This window comes from Microcaecilia unicolor, chromosome 4, assembly GCF_901765095.1.
Source record: "Microcaecilia unicolor chromosome 4, aMicUni1.1, whole genome shotgun sequence".
Lineage (NCBI taxonomy): Eukaryota > Metazoa > Chordata > Amphibia > Gymnophiona > Siphonopidae > Microcaecilia > Microcaecilia unicolor.
This window is the reverse complement of record NC_044034.1, coordinates 195,357,418-195,375,323: the sequence shown is the minus strand read 5'-3', so window position 1 is coordinate 195,375,323 and position 17,906 is coordinate 195,357,418. Positions and strand designations below refer to the sequence as shown.

Here is a 17,906-nt window from a genome sequence, read left to right as displayed (position 1 = left end):
GCACTGACACTTGGATGTCGGCTATGCTCTGCTGGAGCCAGTCAAAAGCTCGCCCCTTGCTTTTGCTGGGGAGCCGAGGGGCCTGGCTGAGGCGCACGCTGCTGACGAGAGCGAGCGCGCTGGGGCTTAGCCTGGGCCGCAGGCTGTCGAGGAGGAGGATTGTACCTACGCTTACCAGAAGAGTAGGGAACAGTCTTCCTTCCCCCGAAAAATCTTCTACCTGTAGAGGTAGATGCTGAAGGCTGCCGGCGGGAGAACTTGTCAAATGCGGTGTCCCGCTGGTGGAGAGACTCTACCACCTGTTCGACTTTCTCTCCAAAAATGTTGTCCGCACGGCAAGGCGAGTCCGCAATCCGCTGCTGGAGTCTATTCTCCAGGTCGGCGGCACGCAGCCATGAGAGCCTGCGCATCACCACACCTTGAGCAGCGGCCCTGGACGCAACATCAAAGGTGTCATACACCCCTCTGGCCAGGAATTTTCTGCACGCCTTCAGCTGCCTGACCACCTCCTGAAAAGGCTTGGCTTGCTCAGGGGGAAGAGCATCAACCAAGCCCGCCGCCGCACATTGTTCCGCATGTGTATGCTCGTGTAGAGCTGGTAAGACTGGATTTTGGCCACGAGCATAGAGGAATGGTAGGCCTTCCTCCCAAAGGAGTCTAAGGTTCTAGAGTCCTTGCCCGGGGGCGCCGAAGCATGCTCCCTAGAACTCTTAGCCTTCTTTAGGGCCAGATCCACAACTCCAGAATCATGAGGCAACTGGGTGCGCATCAGATCTGGGTCCCCATGGATCCGGTACTGGGACTCGATCTTCTTGGGGATGTGGGGATTAGTTAGAGGTTTTGTCCAGTTCGCAAGCAATGTCTTTTTTAGGACGCTTCCTTAGGTGGAGAAGGATAGTCCAGGAGCTCAAACATTTCAGCCCTGGGCTCGTCCTCCACAACCACCGGGAAGGGGATGGCCGTAGACATCACCAGGACAAAGGAAGCGAAAGACAGACTCTCAGGAGGAGAAAGCTGTCTTTCAGGAGAGGGAGTGGGATCAGAAGGAAGACCCTCAGACTCCTCGTCAGAGAAATATCTGGGGTCTTCTTCTTCCTCCCACGAGGCCTCACCCTCGGTGTCAGACACAAGTTCACGAACCTGTGTCTGCAACCTCGCCCGGCTCGACTCAGTGGAGCCACGTCCACGATGGGGGCGTCGAGAGGTAGACTCCCTGGCCCGCATCGGCGAAGCTCCCTCCGCCGACGTAGTCGGGGAGCCCTCCTGGGAGGTGGCCGCAGTCGGTACCGCACGCGGTACCGACGTCGGGGACCTCACCCCGGGCGATGGGCCAGCCGGCGCCACGCTCGACGGTACCGGAGGCGCAAGCACCGCCGGTACTGGAGGGGTAGGGCGCAACAGCTCTCCCAGAATCTCTGGGAGAATGGCCCGGAGGCTCTCGTTCAGAGCGGCTGCAGAGAAAGGCAAAGAGGTCGATGCAGGCGTCGACGTCAGAACCTGTTCCGGGCGAGGAGGCTGTTCCGGGCTGTCCAGAGTGGAGCGCATCGACACCTCTTGAACAGAGGGTGAGCGGTCCTCTCGGTGCCGATGCCTGCTGGGTGCCGACTCCCTCGGCGACCCAGAGCTCTCGGTGCCGACGCGGGGAGGCGACCGGTGTCGATGCTTCTTCGATTTCTTCCGAAGCATGTCACCGGAGCTCCCCGGCACCGACGAGGAGGACGTAGAATCCAGCCGTCGCTTCCTCGGGGCCGAGGCCGAAGGAGGTCGGTCTCGGGGGGGGCTGTACCGCAGGAGCCCTCAGGGTAGGGGGAGACCCACCCGAAGGCTCACCGCCACCAGCAGGGGAATGGACAGCCCTCACCTGCACTCCTGACGATGCACCACCGTCCGACGACATCAGCAGACGAGGTCCCGGTACCACCGACGTCGATGCAGCTATCCGATGTCTCGGCGCCGATGCAGAGGCCCGATGCCTCGATGCACTCGATGCAGGGGCGGCCGAGGAAGATGGTCTGGACGCTGACGACGTTGATGCACTCGAAGATCCCGGTGCCGATGCCGACGAAGAGCCCGAGAACAACACGTTCCACTGGGCTAGTCTCGCTACCTGAGTCCGCCTTTGAAGCAGGGAACACAGACTGCAGTTCTGAGGGCGGTGCTCGGCCCCCAGACACACAAGACACGACGAGTGTCGATCAGTGAGCGAGATAACCCGGGCGCACTGGGTGCACTTCTTGAAGCCGCTGGAAGGCTTCGATGTCATGGGCGGAAAAATCGCGCCGGCGAAATCAAAGTCCGAAATGACGGAAAAAGAGCACCAAAAAATTTGTAAGGGAGAAAATCTCGACCGAGGCCGAAAAGAGGTCTACCCCGACGACGAAAGAAAACTTATCGGGGCAAAAGCTGGAAGTACGGGGAGGATTAACACGAAACCCGGGGGGGGGTTTCCGGAGCACTTCCCGACACTTGAAAGACTTTTCCGAAGAAAAAACACGTCAAAATAAATTTGGACGCGCGAGGTCGACTTTCCGGGGCTCGACACGGCGAAAACACGACCGTACCGAGTGCGGACAAAAGAAGACTGGCCGGCTCGAGCCGGTTTCGGGCGGGAAAACGGCCGCGCATGCGCGGTGCGCGCGGGCGCGCGAGGACTAGCAAAGGACTTTGCTAGTGAAGTTTCCGATTGGAGGGGCTGCCTTGGACGTCACCCATCAGTGAGAACAAGCAGCCTGCTTGTCCTCGGAGAATACACGATTAACTCTCTACAGATTTGCACTTCAGCTATTTGTGTCCCCACGTAGAGCTCATCGAGCAAGCATTGCTTTGGAGGGATAATGTCCTAAATGTCAAGTTAGAGATGCTACGTTGGGGCATATGTTTTGGCTTTGTCCGGTGGTGAAGAAATACTGGTCTCATCTATTGCAGTATATACATGAACTTTACAATTGAATACTTGCACAAAATCCATTATTATTTGGAACACATTTTCAAGGATCTACATTTTCTAAAGGATTTATAGATTTTTTGCACAAAGCAGTTTTGTTTGCTTTGAAAACTATTCTCACCTTCTGGTTGGAGGCAACTGGTCTTTTTCTTCAACAATGGATTACTTTATTGATCACACAACTTCGTATGGACCAAATGCAGATTTGAGACTTTGGGGTCATTCTATGCCAAGTGGTCTAAAATTAAAAAAGTTCCCACCATCATATTCTCCAATTTTGTTCAAATTTTATCTGATGCGTAAGTCAGGTGTTAAATGAAGTTTCCCAAAATTTGAGGTCTCTAACTGCAATAGTTGCAGATCTAGACCCCCTTTTCTGAAAGGTTGTCAGTCTATGAGTGCGCGACATTTACCAAAATGCCATTTTGGGGGTCTAATAAAATCCAAACACATTTATAAGAATGGCTAAAAAATTCAAATCCTGTACAGTTTTTTATGCTAATTCTGATGAAATACATTTTAACATTATGGATGCAAAATCCAGTCAAACAAGTTGACTCAAAGTGTGCATCAAAATTGGTCGCGACTCATCGGAACATATTTGGACCAATATTCAGACCGCAACAACTTCCATGCAAACAAAGATACGGACTTGAAATTTTTCTTAAAAAAAGAGTCTGCCTGAATCAGCTTGTGAACAGTATCATCTGAAAGAGAAAATTGTGCTCTACAACACTGATATGTTTTTGTTTTGCAATGCCACCATTAAGTAGCCATTTACTCAGGTCAAAGTATGTTATATTTTGTGTGCGCGATGTATTGCGTTGGTCCATGATGGCTGAGCCATTACTGGTTATCACATTGAAACCAGCATCCCCATCGCCATAGGGGTCACGCCCGATACCCATCCGTGGCTGTTACTGCATGGCTATCTTTACTGCAGGATCCCAAGCCTGATTGTGTGTTTCTTTACTGCAGGTTCCCAAGCCTGCCTTCTTCAGTTACTTCACTGCAGGTTCCCAAGCCTGCCTTCTTCAGTTACTTCATCATTCTGAAAGCATCATTGATCTGCAAGAGAATGGTTTCAGGGAAACTATATTGCTGACCAGATGATGTCACTGATGGAGCTGGAATAACAGCAATGATAAGTTGTTCTGGGATCCAGCAAGTATCGCGTCTTACCGGCCAATAAAATGAAGTAGCGGGACCATGAGGATGCATAAAGCTTATGAAAGCATCTTTCTGTTCAACTGACGTTTCACAAACGTTTCCAATCCACCATCTCAGTGCACAATAAACGATTGGACAATCAATGAATAAAATACGAATGAATAAATAATTATATCAATACTTTTAAGCGACTATTAAGACTCAATTTCCTAGAAATGAAGAAAAATTAGCGCATCAAGCGTACCAAATATAACATACTTTGACCTGCGTAAATGGCTACTTAATGGTGGCATTGCAAAACAAAAAACATATCAGTGTTGTAGAGCACAATTTTCTCTTTCAGATGATACTGTTCACAAGCTGATTCAGGCAGACTCTTTGCGCTGACAGTGCCAACTTTGAAGAGATCCTGCAGGGCGGTTATAGATGCTGGTTAGTTGCAAATCTGGCAGTATTATGTCCAGCACAAGCATAATGCTTGTTCAAAATTTCAAGTCTGTATCTTTGTTTGCATGGAAGTTGTTGCGGTCTGAATATTGGTCCAAATATGTTCCGATGAGTTGCGACCAATTTTGATGCACACTTTGAGTCAACTTGCTTGACTGGATTTTGTATCCATAATGTTAAAATGTATTTCATCGGAATTAGCATAAAAAACTGTACAGGATTTGAATTTTTTAGCCATTCTTATAAATGTGTTTGGATTTTATTAGACCCCCAAAATGGCATTTTGGTAAATGTCGCGTGCTCATGGACTGACAACCTTTCAGAAAAGGGGGTCTAGATCTGCAACTATTGCAGTTAGAGACCTCAAATTTTGAGAAACTTCGTTTAACACCTGACTCGCTCAATAGATAAAATTTGAACAAAACTGGAGACATGATGGTAGGAAGGTTTAGACCACTTGGCATGGAATGACCCTCTGCGCATGTCACTGGTCGACATTTCCAGGATACCTGGGAGCTCGTTTGGAAGACTGACACCGTGAGTACGAAGCACCATAAACATTTAAGTAGAGATGTTCCCTTCAATTTTTATCAGATGCAGAGGGCACTGGGGTGGAAATGGGAGAGGGGTGGGTATTTGTACTGTTGTTAAATATGACATCTTGTGTTTAGATACATATTGTATAAGGTACTTAGTTGTGTTGGTGTCAATAAACATGATTTAAACGTGATAGTAAAATCCCTTACCTTTTTCATCCATTTTGGCACACTCTGCAAAGAGGTCTTTTGAACCCGTGTTCAAACGATCTCTGTGGAAATAATGAGACTGGAAGAATCGTGTCCAAAAGTCTTTCTCCGTCATATTGTGCGGGACATTTTCTGCATACTTCAGTTTAACTGTGATGGTGAAGCAGACCAAATGGATTACAGAGCAGTCAATACTACAGATAGAAAACCATTCAGTCAGCTTTTCACTGAAACATGGTCCTCACCTGCAGGATATGTCCTGAATATGGATTCAATGATGTCTGAAGTCAGGTTATACCTCAAGCCATTGCAGCCATCAGTCTGTGGCCGGACATCAGCCTGTGACAAAACATGTAAAACTTAAAATCAATTCATCACTGAGGCACGGTTCTGCAGGTGCTTTTCATTTTTAAATTGAAGTTCATAGCAATTTTTTTTTTTACCAAAGTCTCCACCATTGCACAATGGTAACACCTTGTTTCCTGGCTCAGGGTTCATGTTTTAGAAGAAACCACAATCTGAGATGCATGGCTAAAGACTAGCCCTTAAATGGCTGTATACAGAAAAGGACAAGAATTCCAAAACCCTGGGTATTTCTGGCACAGTAACACCAGAAGAGGCAATTTCCAATTGAAAGCGGAAAAGAAAAGGGAACAATAGAACCTTTTCTTTAAAAAAAAAAAAAAAAAAAAAGTAAGTTTGACAAGTTATAGTGATATGTGGAAAAAGGTCATGTATCACTATAACCAATCACAATTACAAAATTATATATATATATATATGCTCCAATAATCTTATGTTCACAACACAGATCTTAACAAAACATAATATATATAATAATATAATATTTGCTATTTATATTTACCCTACTTTTGTACCCAAGGTTATTCTTAGCCAAGGAAACTGACAATGTATTAAACTATGTCTCATGACCAAAACCAAACTTTTTATAAAAAAGGATAACAAAATAGTTATGATAAACTGAGCTTGTATTCCATCCCTTAGTCCGGGGGGGGGGGGGGGGGGGAGGAATATTCCAATCAGAGGTTTTTAACCCAGTCCTCAGGGCACATACAGCCAGTCGAGGTTTTCAGGGTATCCCCATTGAATTCAATGAGGATATTCTGAAAACCCCAGCTGGCTAGGTGTGCCCCGAGGACTGGTTTGAACACCTGTTCTAGAATATGACCTATACTAACCCCCATTACATATTCTCCAGCCTGAGGATATGCATTTACTTACTATATAGCCAAGTAAACTACTAAACTAAGAGGCAAACTACAATAGTATTTCTTTGCATCCCGAGGAGCAGCCTGATGATTAGAGCAGTAAGCTATAAACTAGGGAGGTTGGTGTTCAAACCCATTTCTCCCACTGTTGCGTCTTGCGACTTCAGGCCAACCACTTAACCCTCAAATGCCTCAGGCACAAGCTTTGATTTTAAGACTTCTGGGACAGGGAGCTACCAACTGTACCTGAATTTGGAACTCATTTTTAGCTTGGAAAGGAGAATAACTCATCCAAATCCAAGTCATTAAGCATCAAAACTAATGTATTTTCCTTACTTACAATTCAGAGGACCAGGTTTACTATACTTCAGTTAAGAGTTCCATTATTCGGTTTACTATACTTCAGTTAAGAGTTCCATTATTCCACCTCCAGGAAAGAAAAATACACCCATTTTAAACTTTGATGAATCTTACCCTTTTATTATCCTCTACAAGAGAGTTTTATAGTTTGAAATGGGATCTAAGAAATAGGGCTGTCCATTTAATGCATGGGAAAATTAGGTTCTTACCATGATAATTTTCTTTCCTTTAGTCATAGCAGATGAAGCCATTACGTATGGGTTGTGTCCATCAACCAGCAGGGGGAGATAGAGAGCACTCAACTTTTCTCAGTGCCTCATGGCCAGCTACCTCCACTGCCTCTTCAGTATTTGAAGCTTCCAAAGCAGTATGGCAAACCGCAATGGGAATAACATGAACTTTCCTCACAGCGAACGATGGCCCCTTAACAAGGGCATGAACTCACAAAAGGAGGGAATGAACTCATCCTCCTGGAAGGAATAAACTCATCCTCCCAAAACATGAACTGGAGGGAATGAACTCATTCTCCTATAACTGTAACAAGAATCCTGAAGACTGTTTTCCGACTCCCCAAAGAAGGAATATAACTTCAGGAAACAAGGACAACACCTAAAATCAGAATCACTGCAATACAGACAATCATACAGGGAGGGCTCATGGCTTCATCTGCTATGACTAGAGGAAAGAAAATTATCATGGTAAGAACCTAATTTTCCCTTCCTTGTCATCAAGCAGATGAAGCCATTACGCATGGGATGTAACAAAGCAATCCCTAAATAGGGTGGGAACAAGCCACACCACGCGCTAGCACCTGTGCTCCAAAACGCGCATCCCTCCTGGCAGCCACATCCAGCCTGTAATGTCAGGCGAAAGAGAGCTTAGAAGCCCATGTTGCAGCACTGCAAATCTCATGAAGAGATAGTGCTCCAGTTTCCGCCCAGGAAGAGGAAATCGCTCTTGTGGAATGTGCCTTAAAGGCTTCAGGCGGAGCCCGGCCAGACAGCAGATATGCTGAAAAGATAGCTTCTTTGAGCCAACGGGCAATAGTGGCTTTAGATGCTGAAGACCCTCTGCGAGGACCTGCAAACAGCACAAAAAGATGATCAAAGGTCCTGAAAGAATTTATAATTCACAGATACTGCAACAGAGTCCTGCGCACATCCAAAAGGTGCAACTGCCCAAATGAACCTGGAAACTCCTCCTCAACAAAGGAGGGAAGAAAAACAGGCTGGTTTAGGTGAAACGCTGAAACTACCTTAGGCATGAAGGAAGGCACGGTCTGAACCGTGACCCCTGACTCTGAGAATTGCAGAAAAGGGTCTCTACAAGACAGCGCCTGGAGCTCTGACACCCATCTCGCCGAGGTAATGGCCACTAAAAAGATGGCCTTCAGTGTCAAATCTTTCTCTGAAGCACGCCGAAGCGGTTCAAAGGGAGCCCCCTGAAGGGCCTACAATACTAACCCCAGGTTCCAAGCTGGACAAGGTGCCCGCACGGGAGGACGGAGCCGAAGCACCCCTCTAAGAAACCGTGCCACATCTGGATAAGCAGCTAAGGACACGCCTTCAACCTTGCCACGAAGGGAGGCCAATGCTGCCACTTGCACCCGCAGGGAATTATAGGCCAAGCCTTTGTGTACACCATCCTGCAAAAAGTCCAGAATTGGCGAGACAGGAGCCCGCAACAGAGAAAGCGCTCTTGAAACACACCAGACTTCAAACTGGCGCCAAATCCTGGCATAAGCCACGGAAGTGGAGCGCTTACAGGCCTGCAGGAGAGTGGAAATTACCTTATTTGAGTAGCCTTTATCTCTCAATTGCGCCCTCTCAATTGCCATGCCATAAGACCAAAGTGGCAGGCGTCCTCCATGGCCACCGGACCCTGTGACAACAGGTGCGGAACCAGAGGTAACGGAAAGGGAGCCTCCAACAGCATCTGTCGGAGGTCCGCATACCAAGGCCTCCTGGGCCAATCCGGGGCGATGAGCACCACTTCTCCTGGATGCAGCCGAATCCGCAGGAGCACTCGCCCTATCAAGGGCCACGGAGGGAAGATATACAGCAAGCCCAGGGGCCAGGGTTGAGCCAAGGCATCCAACCCAGCAGAGCGAGGATCCCTCCGTCTGCTGAAGAAGCACGGGACTTTGGTATTGGAACTGGTCGCCATAAGATCCATCACTGGCTTGCCCCATTTGGCACATATCTACAGGAATACATCGTCTGCTAGTTCCCACTCCGCTGGATCAATCTGATGCCTGCTTAGTCAGTCGGCTTGCACGTTGCTCTGACCTGCAATGTGAGCTGCAGACAGGGACTGTAGATGCAGCTCGGCCTTGTGGCAAATCTGTTCAGCCTGCGCGGCTAGAGCTCTGCACTGAGTGCCGCCTTGTCGATTTATGTAGGCCACTGCTGTCGTGCTGTCCGACATCACTCGGACAGCCAATCCTTCCAGGGTCACTTGAAAGGCCAGAAGGGCCAGAAACACCGCTTTCAACTCTAGGCGGTTGATAGACCACTCCGACTCGTTGGGCGTCCACAGACCCTGGGCATGCTTCCCCTGGCAATGTGCACCCCAGCCCTTCAGGCTGGCATCTATCACCACTAGACACCAATCGGGGAGCGCCAGCGGCATTCCCCGCCGCAACATGCTGTCCAAGAGCCACCACTCCATACTGAGGCGGGCTGCAGGGAGCCAAGAAAGTTTGCACTGATAATCCTGAGATACTGGAGACCATCGTTGAAGTAGAGAATACTGTAGAGGTCTCAGGTGCGCTCTCGCCCATAGCACCACTTCCAAGGTGGTCGTCATCGATCCCAACAGCTGGACAATGTCCCAAGCTCGCGGGCGGGGCATCCTCAGGAGCAGACGGACCTGATTCTGAAGCTTGCACCGCCTTTGTTCGGGAAGAAACACACAGCCCGAGGCTGTGTCGAACCTGGCCCCCAAATATTCTAGAGATTGTGAGGGGGTCAGGTAACTTTTGGCCATATTGAAGACCCAGCCCAGAGATTGCAGGACTGAAACCACTCTGGCTGTAGCTAGATGACTCTCTTTTTCTGAGTCTGCTCTGATGAGCCAGTCGTCTAGGTACGGGTGAACCCGGATACCCTCTCGCCTGAGAAAGGCAGCTACTACCACCATTACCTTGGAGAAGGTTCGGGGAGCTGTGGCGAAGCAAAAAGGCAAGGCCCGAAACTGGAAATGTTTTCCCAACACCGCAAACCACAGAAACTTCTGGTGCGGGGGCCAAATTGGTATGTGCAAGTAAGCTTCTTTCAGGACCAGGGACATGAGAAACTCTCCTGGCTGTACCGCCGCAATGACAGAGCGCAGGGTTTCCATGTGAAAATGCCGCACTCTTAAGGACTTGTTTAGCTCTTTTAAGTCCAGGATCGGGCTAAAAGACCCGCCTTTTCGTGGCACCACAAAGTAAATGAAGTAGCGGCCTAGACCTTGTTCGGCGGGAGGCACCGGGTTCACAGCCCCTATCTGGCACAGACTGTGCAGAGTCTCCTCTACCGCCGCCCGTTTGGCAGCAGAACCGCATCAGGACTCCACAAACACGTCTCTCACCAGGGCATCGAATTCTATTCGGTATCTGTCTCTGATCAGGTCCAAGACCCACTGATCTGCGGAGATTTTGGCCCACTCCTCGAAAAAGAGGGAAGGTCTTCCTCCGATGACAGGAAATGAGGAGAGGGCTGGCGAACCATCATTGAGAGGGTCGCCCCTGAACTCCAGGTCTTGAACCGGCAGCTGCGGAACGTTTGTCCGAGCGAAAGGAGTTTCTCTGCTGAAAGCGGGCACGCGAAGTGAACCCAGCAGCACGCCCCGGGCAGTACCTTCTAGCTTCACGGAAGCGAGGTCTGTAAGAGGAGCGGACCGCCTGACCCTTAAGGCTTCGGCCTATCTTTGGGCAAGCGCTGAGGTTTGAATCCCCCAGGCCTTTAACAATGTTTTCCAGCTCCTCACCAAACAGGAGAAGGCCTTGAAAGGGCAACTTCACCAACCTTTGCTTAGAGGCCATGTCCACCGCCCAATGTCGTAGCCAAAGAGTGCGGCGAGCTGCCACTGCTACAGCCACTTGCTTAGCCGAAGCTCTGACCATATCATAAAGGGCGTCAGCCAAAAAGGACAAGGCCGACTCCATCCGCGGAGCCACTTCAGATAAGGTCTCCACTCCATCACCGGGCTATTCCACTGCCTGCTATAACCAAGCCAGGCAGGCTCTAGCAGCATAACAACTGCATGCAGACGCCCCGAACAGTGAGACCTGCCAAATCTAAGGACCACTTCAGAGCTGAATCAAGCCTGCGGTCTTGAATATCCTTCAGGGCAACACCTCCTTCAACAGGGAGGGTAGTTCTCTTTGTCACAGACGTGACCAGGGCATCTACTTTAGGCATTGCAAAGTGAGCCAAATGTTCCTCACTCAGAGGGTATAATTGCCCCATAGCCCTGGCAACCTTCAAAGGTCCCTCGGGGTTAGCCCATTGAGCTGAAATAAGCTCTTGGATGGAGTCATGCAAAGGAAAGGCTCGAGCAGGCTTTCTGGTACCAGCCATCCTTGGATTAACCGAGGAGGCTGTGCCACTCCCAGGATCTTCAATCGAGAGGGCTTGTAAGGCATCTGAAATAAGCGCTGGCAGCTCCTCGTGGTGGAAAATCCTCACCGCAGACGGATCATCAAGCTCCTGTGGCAATTCTGCACCCGACTCTGGCTCCTCAGCCCAAGTTCTGCCAGACCCCTCAGAATCCTCATAGCCCAACCACGGGGGGGGGGGGGGGGGGAAGGGGGGTGTGCCACACTCAGAAGGGGAATTAGCCCTTCTGCGTTTATCAGGAGGATAAGAAGCAGGCAAAGCCAACTCCAAAAGGCCAGGATCCACCGGGGGGGGGGGGGCAGGCAGAGGGTCCGAAGATCCCTGTGGAAGAGCTCCTTTAAGCATGTAAGCCCTATGCAGCATTAAAACAAAATCAGGGGAGAAAACCGCTCCCTGACCGCCCAGAGCTATCAGCTCTATTATTAGCCTCATTCAGAGGACCCCCCCCCCTCCCCCCGGATTCAGGGCTCTCCGTCGCAACGGAGACCGCGCCATGTGGAAAATCCAAAATGGTGTCCGCTACCAGCTCAGAGCGCGAAAGATCGCCGCTCGCCATGCTCGGGCCGGCTCTACCGTCTGTACAGCACGAATTATAGAGCCCCACTGTTGATTTGCGCTTGCCACATTTAGAACAGCGCTTTACAGTCTCCGCAGCCATCGCCAAAAACGGCGGTAAAATTCAAAAATGGCAGTTCGCGCCAAAAACGTTCCAATTGCGGGCCCACCCCGGAGGAGTCAGAAAACACTCTTACCTCACTGGACCGAGTATCACAGCTCCGGTCCTGCAGAGGAATCTCAAGAAAAAAAAACCTCTTTTCCAAGATCGCTGCGCTAAAGCGCGACGTGACTTTATTTATTTATTTATTTATTTATTACACTGTGAGGAAAGCAGAGGCAAAAGAGGTAAATAAAAACACTCCGGAGGCTCAGATAAGTAGGAAAGGCAGGGAAAGGCGAACCAATGTGCCTGCATCCACTGAGTGGGAAAGGACAGGGAAAAGCAAGCTAATATGTCCACATCCACGGGGGCATGGGTAAGGCAGGGAAAGGGCTAACTTATGTGCCTTCAAAGTGAAGCTGCCATAGCCTCTAACACCCCGGCTAACAACTGGCAAGCCAGGAGCCACCCCCAGGCAGATTTTGACGGAGCTCAAAGAAGCTGCAGCCACCCTGCTTGGGGAGATGGAGAATACTGAAGAGGCAGTGGAGCTAGCTGGCCATGAGGCAGAGAAAAGTTGAGTGCTCTCTATCTCCCCCTGCTGGTTGATGGACACAACCCATACGTAATGGCTTCATCTGCTTGATGACAAGGAATAAAATGATTAATGCATTAAACTTTAATTCACATTAATAATTTTAACACATTAATTGCATTACATTCCATGTTTCTTGCCCAGTTACCTGTCTCTCTCTCCATCTCTCCCTTTGACCTCGTCTTTCAGCTTTCTCCTGCTTCCACCTCACCACCACCCCACCTCCTCCCGCACACCTCACCGCCACCCCGCCTCCTCCCACACGCACACACTCTGGTATCTCTCTCTTCCCCTCCCAGCTTGCCTTTACTGTCTGAAGAACCAGAAGTGTGCAGCAGTAGACGCATGCTGCTTCTTTCAAGCTGGAAGCCCTCCCTCTGTAGCTCCCGCCTCTTCTGACAGAGCTTCCCGTTTCCTGTCAGTGCCAGCAGGACACTACTTACTACAGAGGGAGGACTCCCAGCTTGAGATAAGCAACAGTAAAGGCAAGCAGGGAGAGTTTGGGAGAGTCGGCTGCCTGCGTGCAAAAGGAGAAGAGAGGCAGAGAAAGATGTTGGGGTCCACAGGAGAAAATTGAAAGACTGTTGGGTGGCTGGTCGGGGGAAGGAAAGAGCGAGATGCCATACCAGAATACAGGCAAAGAGGAGGGAAGATGCAGCCAGGGCAGGCAAAGATGCTAGGATCTGAAAAACAAACAAGGGAGATTGTGCCCGTGCAGGGAAGGGGATAGGAGGGAAAGGGAGTAGAGGGGAAGAGAAGAAAGAAGAGAGAAGATTGCCTCTAGGCAGAGGAGAGGAAAGGAGAGGAAATTGTGCTCATGGAGGGAAAGGGAAAGGAAGAAAGAAGAGAGGAGATGGTGCTCATGGAAGGGACATGAAGAAAAGAGAATAGATTAAAACTGGACAGGAGGAAGAAAAATGTAAGTAAGTTGAACTTCAAGGACGAATATAGGGCAGGAAGTGAGAGAGAAAAGAAATAAGGAATGGATAGGATGTCCTGGAAACAGAGTTCAGAGCATAGAGGAAAGCAGAACCAGAAGCAGGGAACATGTGATAAGAAAAATAAAATCACCAGACGCAAAAGGTAAGAAAAATTATTTTATTTTCAGTTTAGTAATTGAAATACGTCAGTTTTAAGAATTTACATATCTTGTGTATATTTTTCACTGTAGAGGAGAAAAATGTGAGGGGGACCCCTAATGTGATTAATCACGCGATTAGAAAATTTTGATCGCCCTCAATCTTGGGGTTAAACCTTTTAATCAATGAATAGCCCTACGAAAAAATCATATATAACAAATACTGCAAAGAATCCTAGCCAAGAGCAGCATACAAAACAAAGATCCCATTAGTGCAGGAGTCAGGCCTACCAAAAAAGCAGCAGATATGCCCACATCCTGCTTGCAGTTGGATAACACAGAGCTGTCCATGGAGTTCAGGCTTAGACGATTGGCCCAGAATTCCTCAGCACTAATCACCTGGCTCACCACCAGGTCCTTATACAGCTGGAACAGCACAGGGTCTTCCTTCAGCATCCTAATAAAAAGGAGAAAAGCAGGTAGAAAACTTTACCAGAACTTAAGGAAAGAGGATTTTGCTATGCTACTTTGATTAGATAATACACAAACAGGAAGTTGAGTCAGAGGACGAGCTCCACAGCAGAGCTCAAGTGGCTTAGGTATACCGCTTTGTGGAAGGCAGTTTTAAAGGTGGGGGGGGGGGGGGAGACTGATATGCCAGAGAGATTATTTGATAAGATACATAATGAAAATATGTTGAACTCTGGACAGTACTTGGTCTTCTACATGCGGCTCTAATGATTACTCACAAAGATAGCAATCCCAATGTGAAAAGTAAATATTGGGGAGTTAAGACAGCCTCTGTTATGAAGATCCCATTTCTTTAAAAAAATGTTTTTGAAATAATTTGTCTTTACATTATTGGAAGATACTTGGGTTGACAGATAGATGTTTTGCTATTGTTGGAGAGATTCTCATGCCAAGGGGGGAGTAGGAACAAAAAAAAGGACATGTTTGATGGGTACAGCAGAGACATGAATGTGAGTGTATATGGTTAATCATCATCATTAACTGGCTTTAGTACTGAGACAATGCAACTGATAAAACAACTTTATATTTCAACGGTTTTTATTGATGATGTAACACTTTGAAGAGTATCAATAAAATCAAACATTTTGTGCACATTCTAACTTGTCATAGTTGTACATATACATCTTATCTGTCATCATCAATATTTTACATCATTTCCACCCCCGTTTCCCACCACCCCTATTAACATCTTTCCTCTTGTCTGCGTACTTCATGGTAATTATTCCTATTAATATCTATTACAGGACTGAACCAGTCGAAAGCCAGGAGTATATGTCTGTTGGGCGTCCCACTAGCTAGGACGTTCCCAATTTGTTGAGCACAGCACGTCTAGCCTTATGGGAGATATTTTGCAAATATTTAGTCCATTTGTTGACAAAGATCTTTCTTTTCTTTGGATTACCATAAGCCTCCCTGGCCTCCCAGAGCATTAGCTCATGGAGCCTATTTCTCCAATACCAAAAGGAGGGTGGCTCAGCTTGTATCCAGTGTCTAAGTATATGCATTTTTTCCCCACTGCATAAACCTTATACAAGAATATCTCCATATTTTTATCTAAAATCCCATAAGCACCACTTTTGCTCAAAAGCACTCCCCTCCAAGAGGGATGTAATCTGTGTCCTAAAAGTTGTTCAAGATATTTCTGTAACAATCTCCAGAAATGCTTTATTCGATTACATCTCCAAAATGCATGCAAAAAGGTATTACTGCCTCTAAGACACTTCGGACATTGAGCTTCAGATATCTACCCTGCCCTTACTGCTTGTGTTTCTGATATGTATTCCCTATGTATTACCCTGGCTCTCCTGCAGCTCCGCCCCTCCCACCTGTTTTGGTATGTCTTATCAATTTTGCAAAATTTATTCCTTTCAATTCATATCCCAAGTCTTTGCAAGTATCTCATAGTCATTGGGGGGGGGGGGGGGGCTAAGTAACACCAAAACTTTATGTAAACTCGAAATTGGCACCTGTCCATGTGCATCCCCCCTCAGGAATTCACAAAGCTTGGAGCCCAACCTTGTGCCCAGTGCAGCTTGGTCCATACTAAACCAGTAATGATGTAATTGTCTATATGTGTAATAATCCTTAGTGGCTAAAGAAAATCTCTGCTGCAGGTCTTGAAAACTGTACAGATCACCCTCTTCATTCATTAGATGTTCAAGCAGGGTGATCCCCATTGCCGACCATCTATCAAATATCCCTTTCTCCAATCCCGGTGGAAAGTCCCATTCCCACACAATGGGAGTTGGTCACTAACATTGGGGTTATATTTCCAAGACTGCATAAGGAAGCGTCAAGTGCTTCTCAGGGGCTGCAACAGTACACTTTTCCGAAAACTGAGTGGTAAGGTTTTTTTGTTTTTGCCTGCAAAAGGAAATTCAAGTGCCAAGGCCTAAATAGTGTACACTCCCAACTGATTGGTGTGTATTGATTTGTGTTAAACAGCCAATCCCTGATTGTATCGTTTAATACAAGGTAATCCTAACCCACCCTGCGCCCATCCATCATACAAATATTCAAAACGTAATTTTGATTTCTTCCCCCCTCCCCCCCCCAAAGGAATCCCCGACATATCCTATTCAACTGTCGTACATCTTTACCGATTACTTGTATTGGCAGCACCTGCAGGAGGTAGAGCCATCTTGGGAATATGATCATCCTATATAATAAAACTCATCCTCAACGTTCTGAGGACACTGACGTCACTGTCAGGTCCTCAGGGCACTTCCTGCCGGTTCGAAGCCTTCGTGGTGGTGACGCCACCGAAAACACAGTGTTAGGGCCCCGCCCTCGCGTCAAACGTGATGACGTCGAGGGCGGAGCAACGTCAGCAAATTAAAGGTGGCGAGCCCAGGTCAGCAACAATGGCGGAGGAACGCAGACGGGGTGAGTAGGGAGGGAGGTGGGGGGGAGGTCCGGAAGGAAACCGTGCTAGCGCCCGTTTCATTGCCGCAAGAAACAGGCATGTTTTACTAGTTTTAAATAAATTGATTCTACCTATTAATGATATGGGTAAATGTTTCCATCTCTCAAGAGAGCGCCTGGTATCCTGTAACATCTTTTCTACATTGATTTTATAGAGTTTGGTGGTATCCATAGTCAGCCGTATTCCCAGATACCTGAAAGATTTCTCCTCCCATTTTAACTGATAAAACAACTTTAAGGTATTCCAGATAAAAACCATGACCAGAAATTGGACATGAACCAACAGTGAAGAAATGGTTTTCCCATTTTCTGAAAGGGAGATTGTGACAAAATAGCGGGTTTTAAGACTGTAAAACTGTATTATTTCTTGAAGTGTATTTCTCTAGTTCGGCCAGCAGGTGGTGCATGTTTATGTTTAAAGCTGTTACAGAGAAATGACTGTTCCTTCTTTAGTTAGCACACAGAGAAGAAATTAAACTGCAGTGATGTGGTCAGCTATTTTTAAAATTTGCTATTCTGGGCTCTGATTAGCCCAGGAGCTCAAATTCAGCCAGGATGTAATAGCTTTCTCTCGAGTCTAAGCCAGGGAGAGAGAAAGATCTCTTTGCTGAGGCCCTGTAAACAGCTATATGTCCTGAACTCCCCAGGTATTATTTAGATAGTAAACAAATGTTTAGATAATGTTATAATTGATCCATAGTTCACTTACTTTTTATTAGTTTGCTGATTTCACCTTTTCTGTGCATCGTTCTAATTTTTCATGACAATAAACATTTTTAGTTTATTATCTCTGCTTGTCTGGACTAAGAATCCTGGTGGTTTGTGTGTTGGGTCTGTGAGTGCTTTCCAGGAACTGTGTGGCCCCAGTAACCTAGAAATCACTGGGGATAATTTGAGAGTAGGAGACTCACCCAGAGGCAGATGGGACTCAGTCAGTGGGAGGGGGTCATTAGTGTAGGGAACAGGCGAAGCGGCAGCTGCAGGCAAACCTGAGATGTGCTGAGGAGAGTAGCCCCAGGCGGATGGCTAGGCATTCTGTGACAGAGATATTATACACTAAGAGTTAACTTGGATGAATCTAAGGAGTGGCAACTAGACCACAAAAAACTCTGCTTTCACC

At 47.7% G+C, this 17,906-nt stretch overlaps 1 protein-coding gene across 7 annotated transcripts in view; it reads right to left on the bottom strand.

Annotated features, from left to right (window-relative positions):
• GTF2H1 (general transcription factor IIH subunit 1) overlaps positions 1–17,906 on the bottom strand; it is a 1,055,813-nt gene that overhangs the window by 150,682 nt on the left and 887,225 nt on the right. For all 7 annotated transcript variants that reach the window (XM_030201095.1, XM_030201094.1, XM_030201089.1 and 4 more), the window contains exons 4-6: positions 14,123–14,288; positions 5,553–5,646; positions 5,308–5,457 (exon numbers count right to left, since the gene is read on the bottom strand). In XM_030201095.1, the coding sequence (XP_030056955.1) occupies positions 5,308–5,457; positions 5,553–5,646; positions 14,123–14,288 (410 nt within the window). The remainder of the gene's footprint in view (positions 1–5,307; positions 5,458–5,552; positions 5,647–14,122; positions 14,289–17,906) is intronic.